Consider the following 25,566-nt stretch of genomic DNA (forward strand, 5'->3'; position numbering starts at 1 on the left):
CTCTCATGCCTCCTTCACAACGCTCCTCTCCCACTCGCTTGTACTTTTTTTTGTCCTGCTATCTCCATTTCTCTCACTTTGTCCCCCTTGGATCCGGTTTCGCTCTCTCTATCTGTCATTCTCCTTCACTTGTGCTTTCAGTCCATCACTCTCTTATCTGTATTTGTGTCCTTTTTGAAAAAAATCCATCACGGGAATCAAAGGAGACGGCCGTGACATGGCCGGGTTCGCAGTCCATCCACCACCCACTCACATTCTGTCACAGGCTCGGCTGCTTGTGGCACTCATACTTTTCACTGCTTGGTGGGAGGTCTCTAATTTTCACATCTGTTTAAATTTGAATGCACTCAGTATGCATATATCTGGTATTTCTCACATTGGTTTAAAGTGGACCTATCATGCTATATTTGAATAATATATTGTAGGGCCATAACCTATATAAGGTATATTTATACGTTTATTTGTCAAAATACCAAACAGATCATGCATTTTAGCCATGCCTCATTTCGCTCTATTTTGCTCTCCTCCAGCCCTGTCTTTGCATGCGCTGCAGCTGACCACGCCCCCCTGCAAAGGAGGGGCCGAGGCACGAGCGTCATGTTACCATGCTGTTACCATGCTGTTACCATGCTGTTACCATGCCACGGGCAGCCTCTCATTCCCCTGATAGGTGGAGAGTTGCCCATACAGGCGGAGCACACCCGTTGCTGGCGTCAGCGCGTGTTCAAATCTGAATCAGTCTGTATCAGATCCGTTGCAGCCCCGTTTTTAGAGATTTGGGTATGGAGGAAAAGAGAGAGGGTTTATTTTCGTGCGTGAGTTGCCCGACGCACCAGGGACACATATGTATGTATAAAAGACATCACAAAGTGCATTTTGCATGATAGGTCCCCTTTAAATTCTCACACAGAGAGTGGCATCACAAATGTTGTTTTCCTTTATAATGGCAGATGAAATCAGGGCATTGGGTTCCTGTCTGGCATTTTTCCTGCTCTTCTGTCTTGCTGTTGCTTTTGTTTCTGCAACATTAAACCTGAGGCTCATTAACCTGTGATGTCCAAGGGAGGGTCTGGCCCGGCCTCAGTTAGACACCCCGAGGTGTGAAGGGGGGGCAATGTTTTGGAGGACACATGAATATGTGTCTGGTAATCAGCCATGAGGTTTCGGCTAGACTGCCACTGAAAAATGTTGAATACAAACACAGCCATCTATTCAGACAGAAGACACAGAAACCATAGGAAAAGCACTGAGCTGCACTCAGAGATAGTCAAGCAATATTTCATCTTAAGTGCACCTACCCAGTAGTGGGAGATCGTACAACTCTTAAAAGTTGGGTTTTCATACCATATGAAAGGTGGAAATAAGGGGTTAAGAGATATTTTTACATTCAGAAAATGTATTTCCCCTGTTTATATTATACATTTTCAGACCATTTTAAAAAAGTAGTTCCACCAGAGTGAAAATATCACTTAAATCTGCACTCCAGGATGTTTGTATTGAACCAGAGCTGAGCTGTAATATGTGCAGATAACCGTATGTAACTGTCAGTGTGAAGGGGCTTCTATCTGACTCTATTTGCATTTGTACATATTTCCATATCCAGGCAATGTGTCATCCCAGTTTTACTCTGTGTAAGCACTTTGTGATAAATAGATATCAGCCGTAACCCAGTTTTAATGCTGTGCTCATATTCTTAGCATAGTTTTCATTCTTGGCATAAGAGTTGTAACTGAAAATAACTCCTCAGGTGCCTCATTCTGTCTCGCATACCGATATTAAAAAGGAATCCATCCTGGAATGGCATTCATGCTGATGCCATTCCTCAAAAGGTCGAGGTGTCTGCTGTGCTAGACAAGGAACAATTATATATTTATACATATATATATATTTTAGGCAAATGTCTGGGCTGCTCCCTGCTGGACACTGACCATAAATAATAGGAAGGTCTGTAACCTTGTAACTCCACATTCTCTTTGTTAAATGCCATTATGTCGGGGCCATGCTGCTGCTCGGTCTGCCTCAGACTCCAGAAGCTGGGCGTCCCTGAACTGCAGCGACTGCATGTGAAATAATAATGCGCAACAGAAAAAAACACATACTTCCTACACTTGTACATTTACTCAATTAAACCAGGGCCAAGCCATTTTACCTCATAGAGAAGATCACTTTTAAAGGTAAATGAGGTATTTGAAAACCACCATAGAACCCCCTCTCATTATTAAAGGTCCCCTATTATACTGTTTTTCATCAATATATTATAGGTCTCAGATACAAAACATGTCTCTGAAGTGTTTGGCTCCAAATACCAAACAGATCATTGCAGCATCCCATAATCCCCTCTGTTTCAGCCCTGTTTCCAAAGTGCTGATTCTCTGTCTGTTACTTTAGATGAAAATAAGGAGCCCCTCCCCACGCCCCTCTGAGAGATATTTGGTTAAAAAGAACTCAATGGTGCTCTAGGAGGAGATTCAGGTGATAAGGTGGGGGGGGGGGGGGTTACCTTGGTTGGGTGATTGGCTAATGGTTACACAAGGCCAACACATCGTTATGACATCACAAAGTGGCCAAAATCTGATCAGCTCATTTTCAGACAGGTTTTTATAAAAATGGATCAGGACAAAAGTGAGAGAATCTTTTTTCCTGAAACTTTCAGAATCTCTTTACACAGAGGGGACACATGTTGATGTAGAAGAGACATGAAGAAGAGGGGACACATGTTGATGTAGAAGAGACATGAAGAAGAGGGGACACATGTTGATGTAGAAGAGACATGAAGAAGAGGGGACACATGTTGATGTAGAAGAGACATGAAAGAAGAGGGGGACACATGTTGATATAGAAGAGACGTGAAGAAGAGGGGGACACATGTTTGATGTAGAAGAGACATGAAGAAGAGGGGACACATGTTGATATAGAAGAGACGTGAAGAAGAGGGGACACATGTTGATATAGAAGAGACGTGAAGAAGAGGGGACACATGTTGATATAGAAGAGACATTGAAGAAGAGGGGACACGTGTTTATGTAGAAAAGACATGAAAAGTGGATTTTGCATAATGGGTGACCTTTAAATGTGGCTGTCTCCCAGGTGCTGGTGGCTGGTCACCATCTGGACAGCGACCCATTACCAGTGGCTCCAGGTGGACCTGGGCTCAAGGAAGCAGGTGAGGCTCCGTTGCCACGCAGGGACGCTACAGCAGCTCTGACTGGAAGCCACGCGCGGGTCTGTGGGTAGGTACCGCCTCCTCTACAGCGACACGGGGGAGGAACTGGAAACCATACCATCAGGACGGAAACATCTGGGTGAGTGGACAGAAATGTGTGTGTGTGTGTGTGTGCAGATGCTGTTGGCTACAGCCACTGCCTATCAGCCTTATCCAGACTGCCAGCCCTAATCCATTTTTGGCATGTCCAGATCCAATCCTAATTGATTTTAGAAAGTCTGGACAGCAGAAAAACACGTAGAAGCACATTTTAGCAAATTGGATCCCTTGAGATTGCATTTTAGTCCGTACTCTGGGTGCTGCGGCTGTATAGATTCCATTTTAAAGTGTTTTATTGCGGCAGTGCTGAGCAGAATCCATGCTCCTACTTGCAGAACACAATGAGGGACAATATGAAGGACAACACTTTATGGACCGAGTAGCAGGATCTATTGTGTTAAAGATCCAATTTGAGAAACAAATCCCAACGATTCCTCAGTAACGGTTAGTCCATCAAAAACAGCTGTATAGGTGGCTTTTTACGTATTTTACATATATTTTATTACCCTCACCAAAAAATGTTTTCAGTTTAACAATACATGTTGAATGTGCATCTTGAAATCATGAGTGAGAATAAAAAATGTTTTTATTAAGATAGAATGGGAAATTAAACGACACTCACCCTCACATAACCCTGAGCAGAAAGCCTTGTGTGGGAGAGCAACAGCGTGGTGCACATACATATTCAACAATTCATTAGCTCAGTTTTGACCAAATGTAACATCTCAGCCACTCACCCTATGCATGCACCAAGGGGTTCTGGATTGAAAACACCGTGTTCGAACAACATGTGGAAATGACCCTTTAGCTAATTATTTCTTGACATTTTATGGATGGGATCTCTTTGTGGCTATTTTGTCGCCTGATCCAAACCAGCAGACTTCCATTACCGCACTGTGAGTAAGCACTTGAGTGGGGCATCCAACAATCCCTGATCATTAGCTAATGGCTTAAAGGCTCCTAGTATTCACTGCTGTATGCCGGAGAGCTACAGGTGAGAACAGATGGGCTTTCATCGAGAGGAGATGAGAAGAGAAGAAAGCCCTGTCATGAATGATGTTGAAACACCAGGCTAGCACCCAAAATTGAAAGGGAGGAGGTGTTTGCATGTGTACCCCACCCTCGTATAGCTGCTAAAGGAACATAAGGTCAGTGTCCTCTTTTGTACCTTAGTTTATTGGCCAGGGACACAATATAGATGCATGTTTACACAAAAACACATCAAGGACATATCGTGAGTGTGCAGCATAAATAACAAGCAACCCAGTAGAAATTGAAAACCGACTATACACGCAGCACGCACATCATGTTTAAATCAAATCAAATCAAATCAAGTTTTATTTATATAGCACATTTTTAAACGATTTTTGGTCGAGCCAAAGTGCTGTACAGTTGAGATGAAAAATCCTTGGAAGAGGGAACAAACAGAAGCTGACCCCTGTTTCAGGAAATGCACTTTCTATCAGAACGTTATTAAGGAGTGAATCCGATAAGGGAAATGTATTTTCTAAAATGCACCAAAAAAGTTCAAGCCGCTAAATTGGCTTTCCTGCCAGGGTTATAAAATGGAGTCCAGTGCGTGCCCTCTAAGCACACGGTGCTTTCTAATAATGACATTACATACTATTTTAAAAAGCACGTCAGCTTGTTGCTCGTACACAAGTTCAAAGAAGTGTTACCTGACGTGCCTCATTCTCTGTAGCGTCTTTAAACGGACAATATTCTCTACTGAAATGGTTTAGAGATTAAATAAAGGTTACGTGCATCATTAAACTTTAAGCTAAAAGGGATTTGGCATTCAAAATCCCACAAAATAAAACAATCCAGTGCACAGTGTCTTTTGCTTCTAAATCCCTGCATTCAGACCTTTATAGATTCATCATTTTGCTCTCTTATATTAATGTTAGTCTGGATACAGTGACAAATATGGATCATTAACAGTTTAAAGTAAATTAAGCTGTTGTTTTTGTGCGCTGCATCATAATTATTTGCAGATTATTATTTATTCAGGAGTGTTTTCCTTCTGCCATTTACCCTGATGCATTGCCTGTAATATTTCTGCAAAACCTCGAAAACACATTCATCTTTGAAATATTCCCAACTTCGGGCAACTTTCTTTCCCTTGTTTTCCTCGATGTATGACACATATATTGCTTTTTAATCTATTGCCAGTGTAATTTAAAATATTGCTAGTGTAAACAAATCCAGGGCCAATAATTCTCAACTGGGGCAGAAAACCATCAATAACCCCCGGTGCAGCAAAACTGGAGCCATTAGTTTCTCCCTTTCTCTCTCGTCTTATTTAGTAGATGCTTTTGGGATTGCAGCAATATGAGTGCACACACACACACACACACACACACACACACACACACACACACACACACACACACCACACACATAAACGGTCATAATATTGAAGCTATCAGTGCTATTGATCAAAGAGACGGATTTGGATGGAAGAGGGCTTAAGCAACTTAATGCTGCAGAGACACACACCACACACACACACACACACACACACACACCACACACACACCACACACACACACACACACACACACACACACACACACACACACACACACACACACACACACACACCACACACACACACACACACACACCACACACACAGCCACCATCAGGCCCTGTTTCAGCCTATTCAATCACATTTCGCCTCAATCCCATTCACCGCTGGATGAGCTGCACACAGCGCTCCCCGGAGAGAAAACCACCTGTCCTGCAGTCTTATGCATGAAAGCTCAATTCGGGCTCATTTCAGCACCAATCACCGCCTGCCGCTACTCCACGCTGATGAGTTAACTCTTCACCTGCCAAACTAAAGGTAGAGCAGCGGTGTGGAAGCTTAGAGTCCCAGGGGAGGATAACGCCCTGACCAAGGCACTATTGGTTTTGTACAAAAATAATGTTTTAGTGTCTCATTAATGTACCGCCTGTGACATTGATGGATTACTGCGATAATTACAACTTTATCCAACAGAGGAAAAAGCCTATAAGGAGCTGTCAATGAGTGCAAACTTTAATTAATCAGTTACACTATAATCATACTTAAAGAGGAGCACTTATTGGCTGTAATGGAAGATGCAATGGATGTGTTTGAAGATACTATGTTACGTATGAGTCATATAGCTATTATAGTGAATGGAGAGTGGTGTTTTTTAACCACTAATCTCAAGATGTGTTGATCAGCAGGTCTGTATTGTTTGTTTCTTATGTGTTACCACCACAACACACACCACACTGCCTGCTACAGATGTCGGTTATAGTAGCTAGACTTTAAAAGGATGCAATATGCAAAAAGACAAGAAGAGGACAAGTAAATGCAAATAATTGGGGTTAAATCGCTTAAAAGTTCCCCTCTGGGTACAAGAGAGACTGAATGTATTTGTTAGAGCTTAATGACATACTGTCCTATAATAGGACTCTGTGTGTAACATTGGTAACAACACCATGTTTGTTTTGTTCAGCTCCGCAGGGTACTAACACATTTTAATTATGTTGTGTTAAATTGCACTTTGGCAATGATGGCAATAAATAAAAACACAAATAAGATTCACTGATTCATGCATCCTCTGAAGACCTTGTCTCAGAAAATAGTGGCACTTGCAAACATTACAGAGGACTAGGACTAGAATTGCATAATTTGATGTCAGTTTAAGGGTCAGACTTATGATTGAATGCGTGTCACGGTAGGGGAAATAACTAAATGTGATGTGTAGTGAATACTGTAGAAGTCTGGGAAACAAGAGAACACTAACCGTTGTCACATTGCACATTAAAACATTTTAAGTCACATTTCTATTCCACACATTTACTTTCAATAACTCTTATTGAGATAATGCCGACAGGCCCTTCCTCAAAATGTCATATTGTTTATTAATGAGGATGAAAGCTTGGAGCTAGTTCTCTAGGTCCGTTGACAGTAATGTATGTTTCCAATAAACTAACACAGCCAGCGTAGCAGATCTTAAACTGATGCAGGATCAAGCCAGGGCATGTGAATAGCGTGTTTCATTGGAGTAAAGACAAATAGCCAGAATTTGGTCTTTTGGACTGGAGTTAATTATACTTATGTTAATTTAAAATACATTTTCAACTCATCTGGAGTGAAGTTGTAGTAGGGCTGTACGATTATGGCAAAAAATCATAATCACGATTATTTTGGTCAATAATTGATATCACGATTATTAAATACGATTATTCATTGACTTTGAAAACATCCATTTATTGAACTTTAAAACAAATACAAATAATAATTTGAACAGTATCTTTTAACTGTTGATTACCCTGAACGTATAATTCAACTGAAAAACCAATACAAAAATAAATGATATAAAAATAATAAATACCAATAAACAAGATCAACAAATATTTTGGAGCGCACTTCAACAAGCTACTAAACATATATAAATATGATAAATCAAAATAAATTAGACTAAAATAAATTAGATCAAATATGTCACAACCTAGCAAAGCAAAATAATCGTTTTTTTTTTAGATTATGTTGTTTTCGTAATTGTGGCAGGCCAAAATCGTAATTGCGATTAAAATACGATTAATTGCATAGCCCTAAGTTGTATATAATTGGTGTTCTCAGATCACACAAAAACAATGGTGTACTCTACACCTATACATTCAACCAACAGTGGCACTAAATATCTAATACCAACATAATATTATGAGATACATCTTCTTCCACATAGACTGGTGGTTAAGTGTCTTTTCTCCTTTCCCTGACAAGAAATAACGAGGCCGTACAGCTTGAAGTCAAAAGCAAGTTTTTAAAACTCTGCTTTCACTGTAATAAATGTGTTTACCTTCCTCCTCTGGTTTCCACATTTCCAAACCTACAGCTCGATCTATTTATCTGCAATATTTCACAGTCACTTCAGAGAAATAAAAGTACAGCGCTGACTCTTTGAACCTGAGTGATTTTCCTAGTCGTACGCTTCAAATTGCCCTCCGTGTTTGTGCATCTGATTAAATACAGACTTAAAGTGCCTCATACATTTTCATTTCCATTTAGGCATTTTATCTGACACTTTTATCTGGAGGGCTTACATTAGGAGGGAAGTAAGTGTACATTAGTGCAAGGGACCAGACAAACAACAGCAAAGCAATGAAAAATGAATAAAATGGTTAAGGTAAAATCAAAGATAAGAGACTGCTCAAAATATCTTGCATAAATGTATGCATTAAAGAGAAGCAGCAGATGGCTGGTCTGAATAAAAACAAGACTTTAAACACTTGTTATGATGAAAGACATACTTTTATATATTCATATTAAACCTAAAAGTATCTATAAGGGCCATTTGAAGTTAAGCTACCATCTTCCAGTAACCACTCTGACATTGGAAATCTGTTTCCAGAATGTGTTGCATGTTTAATACACAATATATGTGTTTTTATTTAAAGATCCATCATATGCAAATATCACATCTCTGTGTTACAACCGAGCAAATACCTCGCTCATTAATTCATATTTCACTGGCAAACTATATTGTAATTAGTATGCTTCATTGTTATGTGTTTATATTCTGTAGATATGATAAGTCTGTTTTCCTTTCCTTGTGAAGCTTCTGGCGTGTCTGTGTGTGTGTGTGTGTGTGTGTGTGTGTGTGTGTGTGTGTGTGTGTGTGTGTGTGTGTGTGTGTGTGTGTGTGTGTGTGTGTGTGTGTGTGTGTGTGTGTGTGTGTGTGTGTGTGTGTGTGTGTGTGTGTGTGTGTGTGTGTGTGTCCTAGCATTACTATCCTTGTGGGGACCTAAATCTGTTTACACAGTCACGTGTGGGGACTCGCCTCCCTTATGGGGACATAATGGAGGTTCCCACGAGAGGAATCATTAATTGTAGGGTGAAGACTTGGTTAGGGTTAGGGTTAGGGTTAGGGTTAGGGTAAGGGTAAGGGTTAGGCATGTGTTGGTTATGGTTAAGGTTAGGATAAGTCTCCAGGAAATGCATGTAAGTCAATGTAATGTCCCCTGAAGTGATGTACACATGGTATATGTGTGTGTGTGTGTGTGTGTGTGTGTGGTGTGTGTGTTGTGTGTGTGTGTGTGTGTGTGTGTGTGTGTGTGTGTGTGTGTGTGTGTGTGTGTGTGTGTGTGTGTGTGTGTGTGGTGTGTGTGTGTGTGTGTGTGTGTGTGTGTGATAGTATCAGGAGTAGGAGGCGGGGAAATATCATGTAAACACAAATATTTGATTAATTTATCTGCCTTTTAATTATAGCTACACAATGTGGACGAAACCAAATCCGTTGCAACTGCTCTGATGTTTGATAAGGATTGCTCGTGCTAGGGTTTGTAGTTACTCATCATTATTAGTGTTATCTAAGTGGTGCTTCACATCAATGACACTGTCCTTGTTGTCAGGATAGCAGCTGCACTAAAGATGGGACATATCCTCCCTAAAATAATATTGAATAATAGCTTTTGCCAGCAGGAGAAACAAACAACCATTGTTTTCTCACATATTATTCATTGTTCTAGAAATAAGCGTCATTTCGAAGAGTATTTTAAGATGAATACCACGATGACTCTATGTAATGAGTCAAGTGGCAGATGGAGATGATCTATAACTAGCAACTGGCTCCAGCTGATAAGACGGATTGTGGAGCGGATCCAAGGAGATGATTTACGTCAGAGGAAATTAGGTGCACTGATTTTATATTTGTGCAAGATCTTTGAGAGGTTTAGCTTTCAGTTTGATGTGTGTATTAACAGATATGATCCTCTTGATCCTGACTCATATTGACCAGGCACATACATTGCTAACAGAGGCATCCACGTGTATGAAGTCATGCAAACACATTCACTGACATTTACTACTATTGGCCAATGAATTATTGCATCCAGCATTAAAATCCAGCTTGTTTGAGTATAATTAATCAGACCGCAGAGGAGTACGTTGCTGGCAGTCACAGATATGACTTTTTTATGGCTTTTTCCCTCATCTTTTTGATATGAAGTCTAATATGTGGGTTCTGTATCTTCATCCGAAGCGATAACTTCACAGGATCTGAATGTCAGCCTCTTTAATGTCACTCCAGATAAGAGTTGCATGGGAATTAAATAATGCTGAGTGTGGATAACGAGGAGGAGGAATTAAGATAGTGGACACTTCCCAGAGAGACGTGGAGGTTCAACTTCAGAGGATTTGACATTTTAATAACACTGTCATTGTACATCTTTGACATTAGACAAACCATTGAAATATCTATTCAAAGGACACTTCTCCCACCATGAAACATTCAAATATTAATAATACGAATACAACACAGTACATTGTGTACATTTTTACTTTAACCTTCTACAACTATATCATATATGTATTATAATAGTTATTAGTTATATAGTTATTGCACATTATTAATCAATTTTTATATGTGTTTAAATATTTTAAATTATTTTTTCTTTTATATTTCTTCTTCTACAGCATATTGATATTTGTTTATATTTAGTTGTCTTTTATTTATTTTATTATAAAATGGAGCAACTGTCTCGAACTATACAAATACACCACCTTATATATTGAAGTACAAAATGCACATTTTTTACTCTACATTTGTATAGCTCATTCTTCAAATTCTTATGTTGATTTATATATGTAATACAATATTTCAAATGTTATATTATTTATTTTATATGTTTAAAAAAAAAATTGTGTTATATTTATTTATCTCGCTAAAAGTATTCTGATTCCAACTGATTCTAATGGTAAGGACTGCGCTGTGCTTTCTGAATGGTACCCATTTTATATCCACAGTGTGCAGGTGTTGCCATTAACACCACTCTAAAAATATGTATCTATTTGGTCCTTAAGACTGTTGTTGTTGTTGTTGTTGTTGATGTTGTCTGTCTGACTAATTTGGCTGAATTGAACCCCCCTTCTTCTCAAATGTCTCATGAGTCTTCCAACTAATGTCAGAGCTGAGTGGGCGATGTGAAGAAGAAGTCAGACATGTGAAAATGCTGTCCCCCCCTTCAAACATCATGTCAAAACACACAATAATGAGTGGATGGCACACACACAAACACGGCCACTTGTGGTGAGAGGTTCTATATCGAGGCAGGGAGAAAGTCTTCACTCCATCAGCGCAGGTCTCTGGTGAGCAGAGGACAGACGCTGCCAAATGTTCCCCGGCTGAGTGATGCTCTCTTAAAGCTCTGCTCTGTCCCCCTGTCCGACTCTTTGTGGAAATGAATTCAGTGCGGGAGAATAGTATTCCCACAAATGATTATTTAGTGAAGTTCCACTACTGATGATGTGACTCTTGATTCGTCCACAGTCCTTTTGATTCCTCTGCAGTAAGTAATTATCTAAAATGGAACTGTATAAAAAAGTATTGAATGTTCTCGAAGTGTTCCTCATTTTTCAGCTAAAATGAATGTAAAGCAAAGAAAAGACTTCAGGTCTCTTTGTCAGCGGCTCCTTTTAGCAGGTGAGAGCCGGTAATGAGAGACTCGTCTGAATAGCTGCGCTCCGGCACATGGCTTTCACACACAAAGGGTTATAATTATGCTCCAGCTCCAAAAGGAACATTGGAAACACCTTGCTTGCCTAAATAAATAGCATTTTGATGCACAAAAACACGGACATAAAGTCAATGATTATAATGAAACGTGAAGATGTGCAGGATCAATGATTCTCAAATAGTATATCAGAGTAATTGATAGGACATTAGAAATAAGGACACGAGGCAGGATAACAGGAGACATGATGTTATAAGCGACATAACCCTGAGAGTGTGATGTTGTTGTTTAGTGGAAGCTTAGAATAATGAACAAAGCGGGTTCAAGAGCACTTCAAAATAAAAGCACTTCCTGTCAAACATTTCAAAGTGAAACAGAATTATTACCCTTATATTTAGAGGTAAATCAGGTAACAATATGCTTCAACATTTCTCCTGTAACTTACTGTATGTCAGTAAGCAAATAAACAAATTATTTCAGGCACACTGAGAACATATGCCACTTTTGGGATTTACCAAGTTGACTAACTAATTGACTTTAGTTTGTTGGAAAGAGGGCAGAAAGAGCCATATCCAGAAAGAAGCGCTAACTTTTCAAAGTGCCATGTTGTAGAGGGAGGCTTGAAATGATCACAGCAGTGTCTTACAGTAGGTTGTGTCACACTTGGTTTCTCTCGGAAAACGCTTTGTAGTTTTCAACAAAAACAAAATGCTCTCCTAAAACACTTTGTATTCTTCTAAACGAAGTCTTTGTTGTAGGCATGTACACAAAGTCTCTGTGCCATATGCCCCCACACCTGTTGATGAACAGAAGATTGTTATATTCTACTTTAACACTATTTAAAGATGCGTGACTTATATTTAGCATTACAACAGTTTGTCCTTGGCACAGTAGACGCACACACCCTCACAAAAACACCCACAGGCCTTCACAGAAACATACATCTCTCTATGGCCCTCCTGTTTTGTCCTGTTCACTTGTCGATAAAAACAAAAGACCAGACCAGGCTGGACTGATTTCCCCTGCCTCTGTTCGGAAGGAGCACACACACACACACACACACACACACACACACAATGGCCCTTACTCCTGGCTGGTCTAACAAAGAGTCCAGCAGCAACAAGCAAACGGCAGAAAATAGCCTTCACTTGTTGTTTCTCAGTATCTGGAGATCTGTTCTCTGGAAAGGCCTGTGTCTGGCTGTCAAAAGAGAGACACACAAACACGGACACACGCTCGCACACACTCTCTCTGACACAAACACAGACAGAAATGACAGATGCACATGCAGGAAATGAAAAACATGCAGCCAGGGAGAATAAGTAAGTGACTCGGGGAGGAGGAGAGCTGCTGAACAACTAGATAATGGCTGATACGATATGCACAAGGCATGGCATCGTGCGTCTGTGTCTCGTTTACAGGGCGAGTTGTGTGTGTGTGTTGCAGAGCAGACCACTGGGGGTATCTGTCGACCAGCTGTAGTGAAGTGATTGGTTTGGTGTTTCTTGATTGACAGCAGCCCAAATGCCCAACAAGGACTCTGGCTGGCTCTCGGCTTCCCTCATTATTTTTGTTTTCCGACTTTCCTCTCATTGCTTTTCCTCCACTGATCTCATGGATTGCTTGAATCAAGTGCGCTGCTATGAATTCCTTCCAATTGTTTCTTTGCTTATTTATTCTTTTAAAACACATCTTGCAGGAATATAAAGTTATCCTTTTTTTAGTTTTAAATCTCCTAAGGAGTCATTGTATTTATTTATTTCATGGAATACTGCAGAACATTTTGAAAGTTTTTTTTTGATGAACACACAAAACCCATAACATCATGTGCACTCATGGACACGCAGCGAACGGCGCCTCGGGCACTCGGTGGCCTTTGTTGCCGTCAATTACCTCAGTTCTTGATTAAACAAAAAACGTCAAAGTGCCTAAGCTCTTAAGTTGCCTAACCCACACACTCACGGACATAAACGGTCACACACACACACACTCCATGAAGTGACACACACACAGCCACCAAATTCCCAATTACTCATTGGTTTGCTTGTTAATGATTTGACTTTGGAGGAGAGGGAATTAAATGGTTGACTAAGCAGACTTTTACGAGGTGTTCAGCATCCACAACTTTTCCTCCTTCTCCTCTCCTCTCCACTATGCTACCTTCAGTCCCCCGCTCTGCATAGTAATGCCTTTGAATTGAGCTGTTCATTCAGCCAAGCACAGATAAGTGCCGACTAGCAGGATGAACACAATAGAGAAATAAAAGTGGGAAATGGGGATAGAGTTTTTGGGTGGAGCTAAAAACTGATTTTGTTCTCTCTCCCTTTCTATCTCTTATACCTTGACGGGCAAGGAGAGAAAAGTGTCTGGTGGACAAAAGGAAGTTAAGTCTTCTGCACGCAGTCAGCCAAATCCTTAGTAGATATACAGTATTCACAGTTGTGTTTAATAATATCCAAATATGAAATACGCTTAAGGGGATATCAGGTTTTAAAGCTGCAGAAAGGTTTACACGGCAAGGTGTTGTGTGTGTGTGTGTGTGTGTGTGTGTGTGTGTGTGTGTGTGTGTGTGTGTGTGTGTGTGTGTGTGTGTGTGTGTGTGTGTGTGTGTGTGTGTGTGTGTGTGTGTGTGTGTGTGTGTGTACAAATTGATTAATTTAGTCATTTGTGTACGTCATATCCTGAGCCAGGACCACGGGCATTTGGGAACACTTCACTGAAGGACCAACATGCAGCACAAGATGTGAAGATTTCAGAACAAAAGAGATGCATTTTGGACAGAAAATCTGAGAATGATGCTAGCACCAGGGAATATTAAGTTCATTCATATTTACCAATGTTTATTCTTTCAGATGTTTCTCTTAGCAATTGGTTGTATGGGGTTTATTGTAGTAGCATCAGTGCTCAGTCTATGAGAGGGTTATGCAGTGCGTTTTTCTAGTCTTGAGTAATGTTGCCATTTGATCCAACATTTATCCAAGAACTAGCCTTACAAAATCTAAAAATCAAAGTCAACTTTATTGTCAGAGATTTGTATGTGTACAGACAGAGAGATCAAAATACCATTTCCCACAATCCCGAATTCAAAAATAAATATATTTAAAAATATGTATATTCTATATATACACAATCAACAGACACATTTATACATATGCACACATTAAGAAATATAAGCACAACAATCAATATATACAAAATAACTGTCACTTCCATATCTTTGGGAAACGTCCATTAGTGCAAGATAGTCCATAGCAGCGTAAAAAGTGTCTGGTGCTGGATTACCATTGGACATAATGCATATTTAAACTGCATTTAGTGAGATAGGAAACACATCTGACTTCTGTTATGCATGCAAGGTATTATGTACGCCCGGGAAATGTAATTGAGATGCTTTAAATCCATTGGAACCACTCAGAAAAGAAAGAGTGTGACATGACAAATGGTTTCCCTTTCTGAAGCAGCAGGAGCCCTGTGTTAACTTTGAAGGTTTCCTCTTTTTTCCCCGGCTTGTGACATAAAGTATTGTGAGTGAGCTCCATGGCTGGAAATCACTTACCCCTCATCCAGGACCTGTGCACCTGCAGAGACTCGCTGCTGCAGCTCGAGTGTACTGAAGGGCGCCCTGATGAGTCATGTGGAGCTGTGTGAATTTGAAGCAAGGTGCTAATAAAAAAAATAGTGTTTTTGTGCCTTCAGTTAACCTCGCCTGGATAAATAGAGATGAAAAAAGTGAAAGTGAAGGAAATGCACAGAGGAGGTTCACCTCGTGTCTGCTGAACACCACAGTGAAGGTTCTCTGAGCTTTCTGTGTGACCATCTTCTTCTTTGCAGATAGCATATCTTCAGGGGCACACACGGGGGTCACTGAGGTGTCTACTCAAAGCAGAGTCCCAAAGTACTCCCCTGACCCATGCATGTCTTATCTAGACTAACACATGGCTGTCTACTCTCATCTTGTAACTGCTAGGCTCTTAATGATGCTCCTGCCAAATGTTGTGTGTGTAGAAGAAGAGCAGAGGGAACAGGTCAGGTGTGTGTGTGTTTGTTTCCGAGAGGAACTGAGTTGAGGGACTGTGGTGAGGTTAGTAGGTGGTTGGAGGTTCTCCTCATAATGTGCCAGGTCAAGTGAAGGAGAGAGGAAGTCACACAAGAATAAAAGGAGCTGGAGAAGAGATGTGTTCAATGTTCTGCTGACTTGTTTGGCACAGATGGATTTTCTGTCCCTCTTATTTCTGTGAATTTAAACACATATATTCATACACTGAGCTTCCTCTCTAACAGGATTACTGGAGGTAAGAATATTACCTTTGCTGAAGGATAATGCCACCATAATTGTTGTTCTTGAAGTGTAGTACTACCAACACATTTCTAGACATTTGACCAATTGCCAAATATAGCATGATGCGCTCAAATCCATACCACTTCATTGTTGCTTTAGACGCACAAAGGGATTCTTAAACTGTGTTCTTTGCATGTATGGAAATGTTTGGATGTGGTTTTACAGAAAAGGAATATAAGTCCAATCTCCTGCCCACAAAAGACAAAACAGTATTGTCTCTAGAGGGTGATATTTCACAGACTGCACTCACTGAATGTAGGAAACTGTGAACCTCATCAATCACAAGCCCTGAAAATCAGACTAAATATGAGATGATGTGATAAGGGAGTTTCCTACATCCTCTTCTAGGTAAATACAATATGCAATTTCCTCCTGAAATCCCCTGCAGTCGGATCGTATTATGGCGGGCATATTAGAGTGTGTAGACTCATAATTATTTTGTATGTTTTGTTAGTGGGCCCCTTCAGGGCAGGATGTGGTGAGAGGAACACATACTCTTCCTCAAGTCCCGGGGCTGCTTGTTTGACTGCAGGCTTGTGGCTTTGATGTATTTAATTTCATTGTGTGTGTGTGTGTGTGTGTGTGTGTGTGTTCACAGGCCTTCTCCGGAAACTCGAACTCGGAGAGCTCGGTTCGCCACGAGCTGCAGCCGGGGATCGTGGCTCGCTTCCTGAGGCTCGTCCCGCTGGACTGGAGCGAGGAGGGACGGATCGGTCTGCGCATAGAGGTGTACGGCTGCTCCTACTGTGAGTGCACACGCACACACACACACACACACACACACACACACACACACACACACACACACACACACACACACACACACACACACACACACACACACACACACACACACACACACACACACACACACACACAATCTGTAACTCAATATATTCACTCCAATACTCGTATTCGTACGTGATAATAGTTTATTATTTCAGACAAACATGTATGGATCCATGGAGAGAGTGCAATTATAGTTTGTCAGCTCCAATTATGTCGCAATAGCTTTTTCTTCATTAGGAGCTAATTCTGTTTAGGAATTCAAAACAAACCCAGTGTGAAAACCTGCCTACACACACACACACACACACACACACACACATAAATAAACACTGTAACTTTATACACAGGAATATGCATGTCCAGTTGCACACACACGTACACACTCTCTCCCGCTTTCTAACAATTGTATCATCCAGGGAGCTGACTCTCTCGCAGCCTCTCTGCTCTCATCCCATTAAAGGCTGCCAAATTGATTTTGATAACAATTTTCAATTAAGCCTCTGCATAAATTACTGTTATAAGTGACACACGTACGTCTTTCACCCGGAGATGCGATTACACTGTGTGTGGATGTATGAGAGTGTGTGTGTGGATGTATGTTAGTGTGTGTGGATGTATGAGAGTGTGTGTGTGTGGATGTCGTTTAGTGTGTGTGTGGATGTGTGTGAGTGTGTGTGTGTGTGCTGCAAACAAGGGCATGTATTGCATTCCAGTCAGCCCTCATCCCTTTGATTATGATTCCCTTGTTTAATATCCTACTCCATGTTAAAAGAAAAGCAAGTCAGTAGTGATAAGGCTGACAAGATGTGGTACACACACACTCACACACACACACACTAATACACACACACACACACAGATGCAAATGCATACAACGATCAAACACATGATCCAGCTCTCTAAATGTCCGTCCATCACGTGTCCATTTCAACAAAAACACTCGGCACTCACAAACAACTTTGACAGGAAATGATTCACTTCTAATAAACGTGACTGCTTTTGTGATTGGAGTAAACCAGTCCTTTGCTGATTGTAATGAAGATACCTTCTTCCAGTATATATTCTCTAACACTGTAGGTCTCAATCATATTTAGCACTATATTCGTTTTTTTTAATATCACCCTTTTTTTGGATGTCTCGCTTTCACAAAGGCACATTTTAGACCATTTCAATATCAATACCGTCATGCAGGTTTAACATAATAATGGTGTTGTGCTTTGCTTCTCAGAGACAATACTCAAGGTACAAATATTAAGACATTAGTAAATCAAGAAACATTGAGGCAGGCAGCCGACACGACAGGGTCATTCATAATTTCATAATGTTTGATCTTTATTTACTCTTACTTTTCCTAGTTCATTAAAAAACCCTATTCCATAATGATAATGACACAAAAGTGAAGTGAAACACCAGTGGGTTTGTGAGTTGTGAACACATTCTCTGCAGGACTGATGGAATACATGACACATGTTTTATTTATCAAAAGATAGAGTTTGATCCAAGTTGAATGTGTAACTCTGACAAGTGTTTGTCACTAGCTTGCTAATGTGAAGTACTCACCGTCAATAACAACTCAATTTGAGTTATCTCGGGACTACGGATGGAAATTAGCTCAAAGCTAAAATCCGGCATATTTACACTTGAAGCATTATTTGTCATTAGTGTTCACAAGTGTTCATTAATGTGCATTGTCCCTATTCAAATAAATGATTAAATTAAATACAATTGCAGCATCCTCACAGTGAGTCTTTCTTTTAAAAAAAATTTTTTTAACAACTTTATTTTTCAGTTTTTCACAAATACAGTATGTCCAATATTTATGACAAAAAGTTGCAAACCCCCCAAATCCCACCCCCCTCCCCCTCCAGGTGGTATTCCCCAGTGAATAGACAAACATACGACAAAAATAAATGAATGGTCATAGAAATAAAATATAAAAAATATATAAATACATGTAAAATAAATGAAAAAAATAGAAATAGACCAAAATAAACACATACAACAAAAATCTCACAGTGAGTCTTTAAACAGTGAATCAGATCTATTTATGTTTGTATCTACTGGATGTAATTGTCAACTAAATTCAATGGAGGTTTGTGCATTGAAAATGTCTATTTCGTTCAAACAAAATACCCTTTTCGCAAACCCTACACCACAGAATAAGGGACAAATAGGAAAGAAACTAAAAGTATGGACAGACGAAACACACAATAACAACACAGAAGACATTCAGGTGTACACATGCTTATAAACTCAGACAGCATTAATAACAGAGAAAGAGAGACACACACACACACACACACACACACACACACACACACACACACACACACACACACACACACCTGCACACTCCTGATGGGGTGTGTCATCTCTCACAGTTTTCTGTCATCTGTGTTTTGAAGCCCACAGTGCTCTCTCATGATTATGCTGTCACTGCTCCTTTCGTAGGCATTCAGTCAGAAAATGAGAACTTGTACATTCGTCTGTTCATCTTCCCACCCTTCACTCCCGCTTCTCTTAGAATAAACTCCTCCTAAATGTTTCCCTGCTTCCCAGTCCAAAGATGAAAGAGGGGAGAAAAGAAAATAGAATGAAAGAAGAAAAGAGAATTAGTAGGAGGGGAAGGAGGCAGATAAATATAGACGTTATGTTCCCGGCATAATCACCAAATGAGTTGGTTCTAGACGATAATTCTAGGTTTGGAAAAATGTATGGTAATTATATGCAATTCCATATTATGACTCATCTAGGGCTGTGCAATGAAAGGCTGTGTTTGCATGTGTCTGTGCCAGAGCCACAATGCTGGGGAATTGACATGCTCATTTCCATTTTGATTAACGCCGGATCAACAGAAAATCAATTATTTCATAAATGAGTCAGGAAGTAGTCGAGCTGGTGTGTGAGAGGAAGGGAAATCAGACGGAAACGGGGGACAAATGTAATTTTCTGTACAAACCAACCACTCTCATGCATGTAGAATTTGAATGTGGGTGTATCCTGTCAGACTTGTGGCCCATTTACGGCGACTATACTCTAAATATGCTGTCAGTACGATGTTTCAATCAATCAATCAATGTTTATTTATATAGCCCAATATCACACATTTGTCTCAGTAGACTTCACAGTTTGTACAGAATATCAGTATGAGGATACGACACCCTCTGTCCTTAGACCCTCACATCGTACAAGGAAAAACTTCCAGAGAAACCCCACAGTTTAAAGGGGAACATGGGAGAAACCTCAGGGAGAGCAACAGAGGAGGGATCCCTCTCCCAGGACGGACAGACGTGCAATAGATGCCGTGTGTAAATCGAAGAGATAACACATTTTACAGCATAGGTAGACCAAATGTGTGGAAATGCATGTGTCTATAATACACTAATAATTCACTATCATTATAGTATGTGTAGCATCTATATCCGGAGCAGGACTGAGGCTATACACATAAACCTATGAAAGATCTTCACAGTAGCCATCAGTGCTGCAGTATTGCATTACAGGTCTTAAACAAGCTATTATTTTACATATTTGTTTCCCATTTTACCTTTCACATTTTAAAAACATTGACAAAATGTAAACTCAAACACAATATTTAACGTTTGATTATCATTCAAAGTCATACAAACCCTATTTTAAATCTTCCAATTATATAAAACGCATTTGACTTGCGTACAAATATTAATAATCCAAGACTGACTCACACACACAAAGAAAAGTCACACACACACCTTAACCATACACTGTATTGAATTCTAGATATGTTATATTTAAAGTGGAGAAATATAGTGTAATCCATATTGATACTTTATAAATATTAAATTATGTGACGGTACAATTATGTGTAGCTCAGCAACACAGCCACTGTTGTGCAGAAAGTGAAGAACTAATGTTCAGACCCTGATAAATAATACATTAAGAGATGATATTGCAGGTCACATGCAGCTGTCTGTAGTCAACCTCCAGCCCCCCCTCTGTATCTCTATCACCCTCTGTCTCCTCACATCTCTGGTGGAAAACCACCATCTGGGTAAGGGTCTGAAACCGGTCATCTTGTGCCCATCTGGCTCCAAACACATTATCGTCCCTCGTTATTCTGCATCACCGTGGGTCCACCCCTCTCCATCTTTTCTTTCTCTGCGTCACAGTGATCTGCAGGTAGTGGGGGAAGCCCTCAATCCCCCATAAAGCATCTCTCCTGACAACAAGCACTCAGCTGAGCCGCCAGCCCTTTTCTGAGCGGCACACCTAGATCTGCAATATCTCATAAAACAATTGGAAACCTGTCAACCACCAACACTGTTTGCACCATAAACGTGACAGAAGGAGATGATGAGAGAGAGAGGGGGTTAAAGCAAATAAGGGGATGCAAGGAAGAGGGGGAAGTAAAGAAGGAAGGAAATATAAAGGGAACTAATGGAGAAAGTAATAGAAAAAGGAGGGATAGAAGTAGTGCAAGAACAAGATTGAGGTTAATCGTATCAAAAGGGATGAATTATTCCTGTTTTTGACCAATTTCTGTATGAAAATGAAGACAATCTGGACATACAAGCCAACACAAAGGCAAACACAGATGTTGTTGACATATGAAACACAAAAGGACACAGATACGAAGCAGGACGCCGCATGTGAAACTTTAAAAGTTTTTTGAAAGTTGACGAATAAAAGGAGAACAAGAAAAAAAAAAAACAAGAGATCAGTTTGGGTTTGCAGGATGGGTTTGATCTGCTGGAAACATGTCTTTCTACCCAGAGAGACACAGCATGGGATCATCTGGGGAGCACTGAAGTTAGAACAAAGGAAACAGATGTAATGTCCCCCCCCCCCCCCCCTCCTCTCCAGGTGTTTATTATGAAAGGCTTTGCATAGTTGTATAAATGTTATATAAGTCACAAAGCAAGAGAGGAAGTAAGAGTGAGGTACAATGTGACTGTTATCATATAGAAGCCTCTACACTCTACCTACCACAAGCAATCACACCACACACACACACACACACACACACACACACACACACACACACACACACACACACACACACACACACACACACACACACACACACACACACACACAATGATAGTAAGATTGGAGAGCGCCTCAAGCACTGCACTTTATTTCTCCTCTGACAATCTACTCGTCCTTCACCGTGTCTCCTTTCTGCCGTGTCTCTTTTTTTAGATTTGAATTTCAATTTACGTTTAATTTTCCTGTTGCTTCGCTGCAGGTAAATCAAATATATTGTATTTTCTGTAATCATAGCAACTGATACTTAGTTGTCTTTAGTTTAGCTTCTGTCATTTGGATATATATATATATATATATATATATATATATATATACTTTGTTTTATGTTTCACAGTCTTGAAACACAGCACACACACACAGGTGTTTTCCATCCCGGCAGCTAATTAGTCACAAGTGAAAACACCTGGTGGGTTTATGATGTGAAGTATAACGTTAATACCTTTTGCAACGGCCATGATTTATTGTTCCACACTTTTTTTAGAATTAGTTCATATCTTCTCATTCACCCGATTTCATTTGAAAAGGCTGCAGTGTGCGGAGAAAGGACCCTTTGACAATGCAATAGAAAATATTTCTGTCACAGTGTTTTGAACAACAGCACAGTTTTACTCCAACTGCTTTGCTTGAATGTGGAAAACATTAAATAAATCCCCCACTTTTCCTTTGACACAGGCCTTTTCACAGCAGACATTTGATTTGCCATAATAGAATACAAGCACAGGTGTTACTATTAACATTAACGGTGGCTGTGTTATATTCAATTATCCCAGTGAGCCATGACAGATAGTGAGCCAGAGTGTATAATGTCAGGACCCTGAAACAAGCCGCTTAATGTCATCATTCATCGTATTATTTACACCTGAGCTTTTCATACTGTGACACGTCAAAATGTCGTCTGTGAAAGAGGCCTGGGGTACAACGTCATTTGAAACGATAAAAGCTCTATTGCAGCAATAGTAACCTGTACAAATGACATGTTTAATGCACAAGCCTCCCACGCATACAGCTGGCAGGGGCAGTCAGAAAATATTACATTTCCACAAACCATTAGTCTTTTCATCCATTATTAGCATATTAGCACACCTGGCGACGCTTTCTTTCTAGGCTAACATGCATCCCCCACTGACACACACACACACACACACACACACACACACACACACACACGCACACGCACACGCACACACACACACACACACACACAGCTACCATCAGGCCCTGTTTCAGCCTATTCAATCACATTCACCTCAATCCCATTCACCGCTGGATGATTTTTTTGCCGGTCAACATGTCCGTTACAGTTTAAATCTTCCGGACAAAATTAGAAAAGTGCCGGTCAAACTTTAAGGTCTTCTTTGTTATTTATTGAGCTTTAAAACAAATTGATATGATTCGATATTAAACAAACTAATTATAGTAGATTAACTACATTATTCAAAAGTGTACAGTAATTTACAATAACACGGAAATAATAAACGGGGCGCTCTCCCCCTCTCCTGACAGCCCGCCAGTATCATGCAGCTCGCGGATCCAGTAATGAGTGACCCGACAGTAAAACTAAACGTATCTACCTGTGATCCGCCTGCACACGCACTGTACTACTGTTGCACTATTAATGCCCCCGGCTTTTACCATCTGTTAGCTTCTCTGTACCTCTATTATTTCTAACTGTTTACATTGTCTTTTTCAGGGGCCGGTGTGATCAACTTTGATGGACTGGGTGTGATCTCATATCGTTTTAAGGTACTGCATTAGTTACTTGATATTGTAGTTTTTTTTAAGTCACAATAGCAAGATAATTCTAGTAGAAATAGCTTGGATCTTAAATATGAACAAATATCACTATGATGGGAACTCATTAATGGGAGATCTGGGAGAGTGAAGGCATTCTTGTTTTGCAGTAAATTAAAGAAAGTTAGTTTTCATATTTTCTTTCTACGTTTATTTAGCTGTAAACAACGGTTTTCCCGCTCTGTGGGGTTCATGTGGTTTTCTCACTTCTGTGCAGGTGAAGAAGATGAAGATCATCAAAGATGTGATCGCACTGAGGTTCAAGACGTCAGAGAGCGAGGGAGTGATTCTCCACGGGGAGGGCCAGCAGGGGGACTACATCACTCTGGAGCTGCGCATGGCCAAGCTGCTGATGCAGATCAACCTGGGTCAGAAACACTCTTTTGTTTTGACAAAGAAATGCAAAGGAAGGCTGACCCTCTTGCTACGATATTTGTAATGTAGCTGACTTACTATTACATTATTGTAGACTTTTTTGGAAGTCTTGTAAATACAACTCTTGCAGTGGTGATAAGTCTAAAGCCAAGCTATACACAGTACTGCTCTGATCCTTGGATTGTCGTTAGTCGAATGAAACAATTTGAAAGGTCAAAAGAATAATAGCATCATTATAGGCTTGGCAATAACGCTAAACTTTTGTAATCTAAATGAATGCCCTGCCTCTCAATACGTTCACCCTGTAAACAACAGACACAACAATCCACAGTGCACATCACTCTCCGTCCGCCAGCTGTGGTGCTGACAGCTCTCTGTAACCTTTAATGATGCCTCCCTGCAGCACACACACACACACACACACACACACACACACACACACACACACACACACACACACACACACACACACACACACACACACACACACACACACACACACACACACACACACACACACACACACACACACAACCACTGCAGTGACGCACTCCCATAGACCTGTAGTAACAACAGGTGGGATAATATTGGCAGGAAAAAGCATATTCAATTTGAATCAGCTTGCTTGCTTATATTCCATAGTTGTGAATAAATACATAAAAATTTGCACATTTTTCAGGAAACCTATGTATAGGTCAATTTACCTTTTGCCTTGCCAGAGAAATCGCATACACATTTAGTCCGTAAGATGCCCAGAATGTATCTAATTATAGATTTTTTTTTTTTACACTTTTTACCTGAGATTCTGTAACATATCATTAATATGTTAATTGCAGGCAGTAATCAGTACGGCTCCATCATGGGTCACACCTCTGTGACCACCGGCAGCCTCCTGGACGACAACCACTGGCACTCAGTGGTGATCGAACGCTACCGACGTAACGTCAACTTCACTCTGGACCGACACACTCAGCACTTCAGGACCAACGGAGAGTTTGACCACCTCGATTTGGACTATGAGGTATGAGGCCCTCAGAGGCGTGGATGTGAAGAAAAGAGAGTATTGTACTTTCCCCTTTGAATTACATGAAGGAAATAATCCAACACAAAAGCATAATGGCATACAAATGCATTCAACAGATGACTGGGAGATTATATGTGTTAGCTACAGCTGTACAAAGCTGTTGCTACTTAACTGCACGCCTTACATCTATTTCTTAATAAGACATATCCGCTTGACATCATCAAACCTTTGGGTGTTGAAGGATTCAACAGGTGTTCATTGATAGGCAGTCATGGGTGAGCTCAATTATGAGAAAGGAACCGGCGGAGTGTGGAAGAAGCTAAAATGTCAGCCGATGTATTCAGCTACCTCAGATCTGCCTGAGTGATGATTGTAAGTGTGAGGGTTTGGCTACTGTATGAAAGAATGAGGGCGTCAAAGTGCAGGGCAAAGCCACCATTTGTTGTCCTTTTCCATGTTTTATTT

General features: G+C 40.3%; 1 protein-coding gene across 1 annotated transcript in view; it reads left to right on the forward strand.

Moving 5' to 3' along the window:
- Positions 1-25,566, forward strand: part of cntnap2a (contactin associated protein 2a) — a 305,998-nt gene that overhangs the window by 137,041 nt on the left and 143,391 nt on the right. Inside the window, 7 exon segments of the mRNA XM_034132634.1 lie at positions 3,088-3,107; positions 3,110-3,166; positions 3,168-3,302; positions 16,693-16,840; positions 23,602-23,654; positions 23,920-24,070; positions 24,914-25,098. Of these exon segments, the coding sequence (XP_033988525.1) occupies positions 3,088-3,107; positions 3,110-3,166; positions 3,168-3,302; positions 16,693-16,840; positions 23,602-23,654; positions 23,920-24,070; positions 24,914-25,098 (749 nt within the window).

Source organism: Trematomus bernacchii, unplaced genomic scaffold (genome assembly GCF_902827165.1).
Source record: "Trematomus bernacchii unplaced genomic scaffold, fTreBer1.1, whole genome shotgun sequence".
NCBI lineage: Eukaryota > Metazoa > Chordata > Actinopteri > Perciformes > Nototheniidae > Trematomus > Trematomus bernacchii.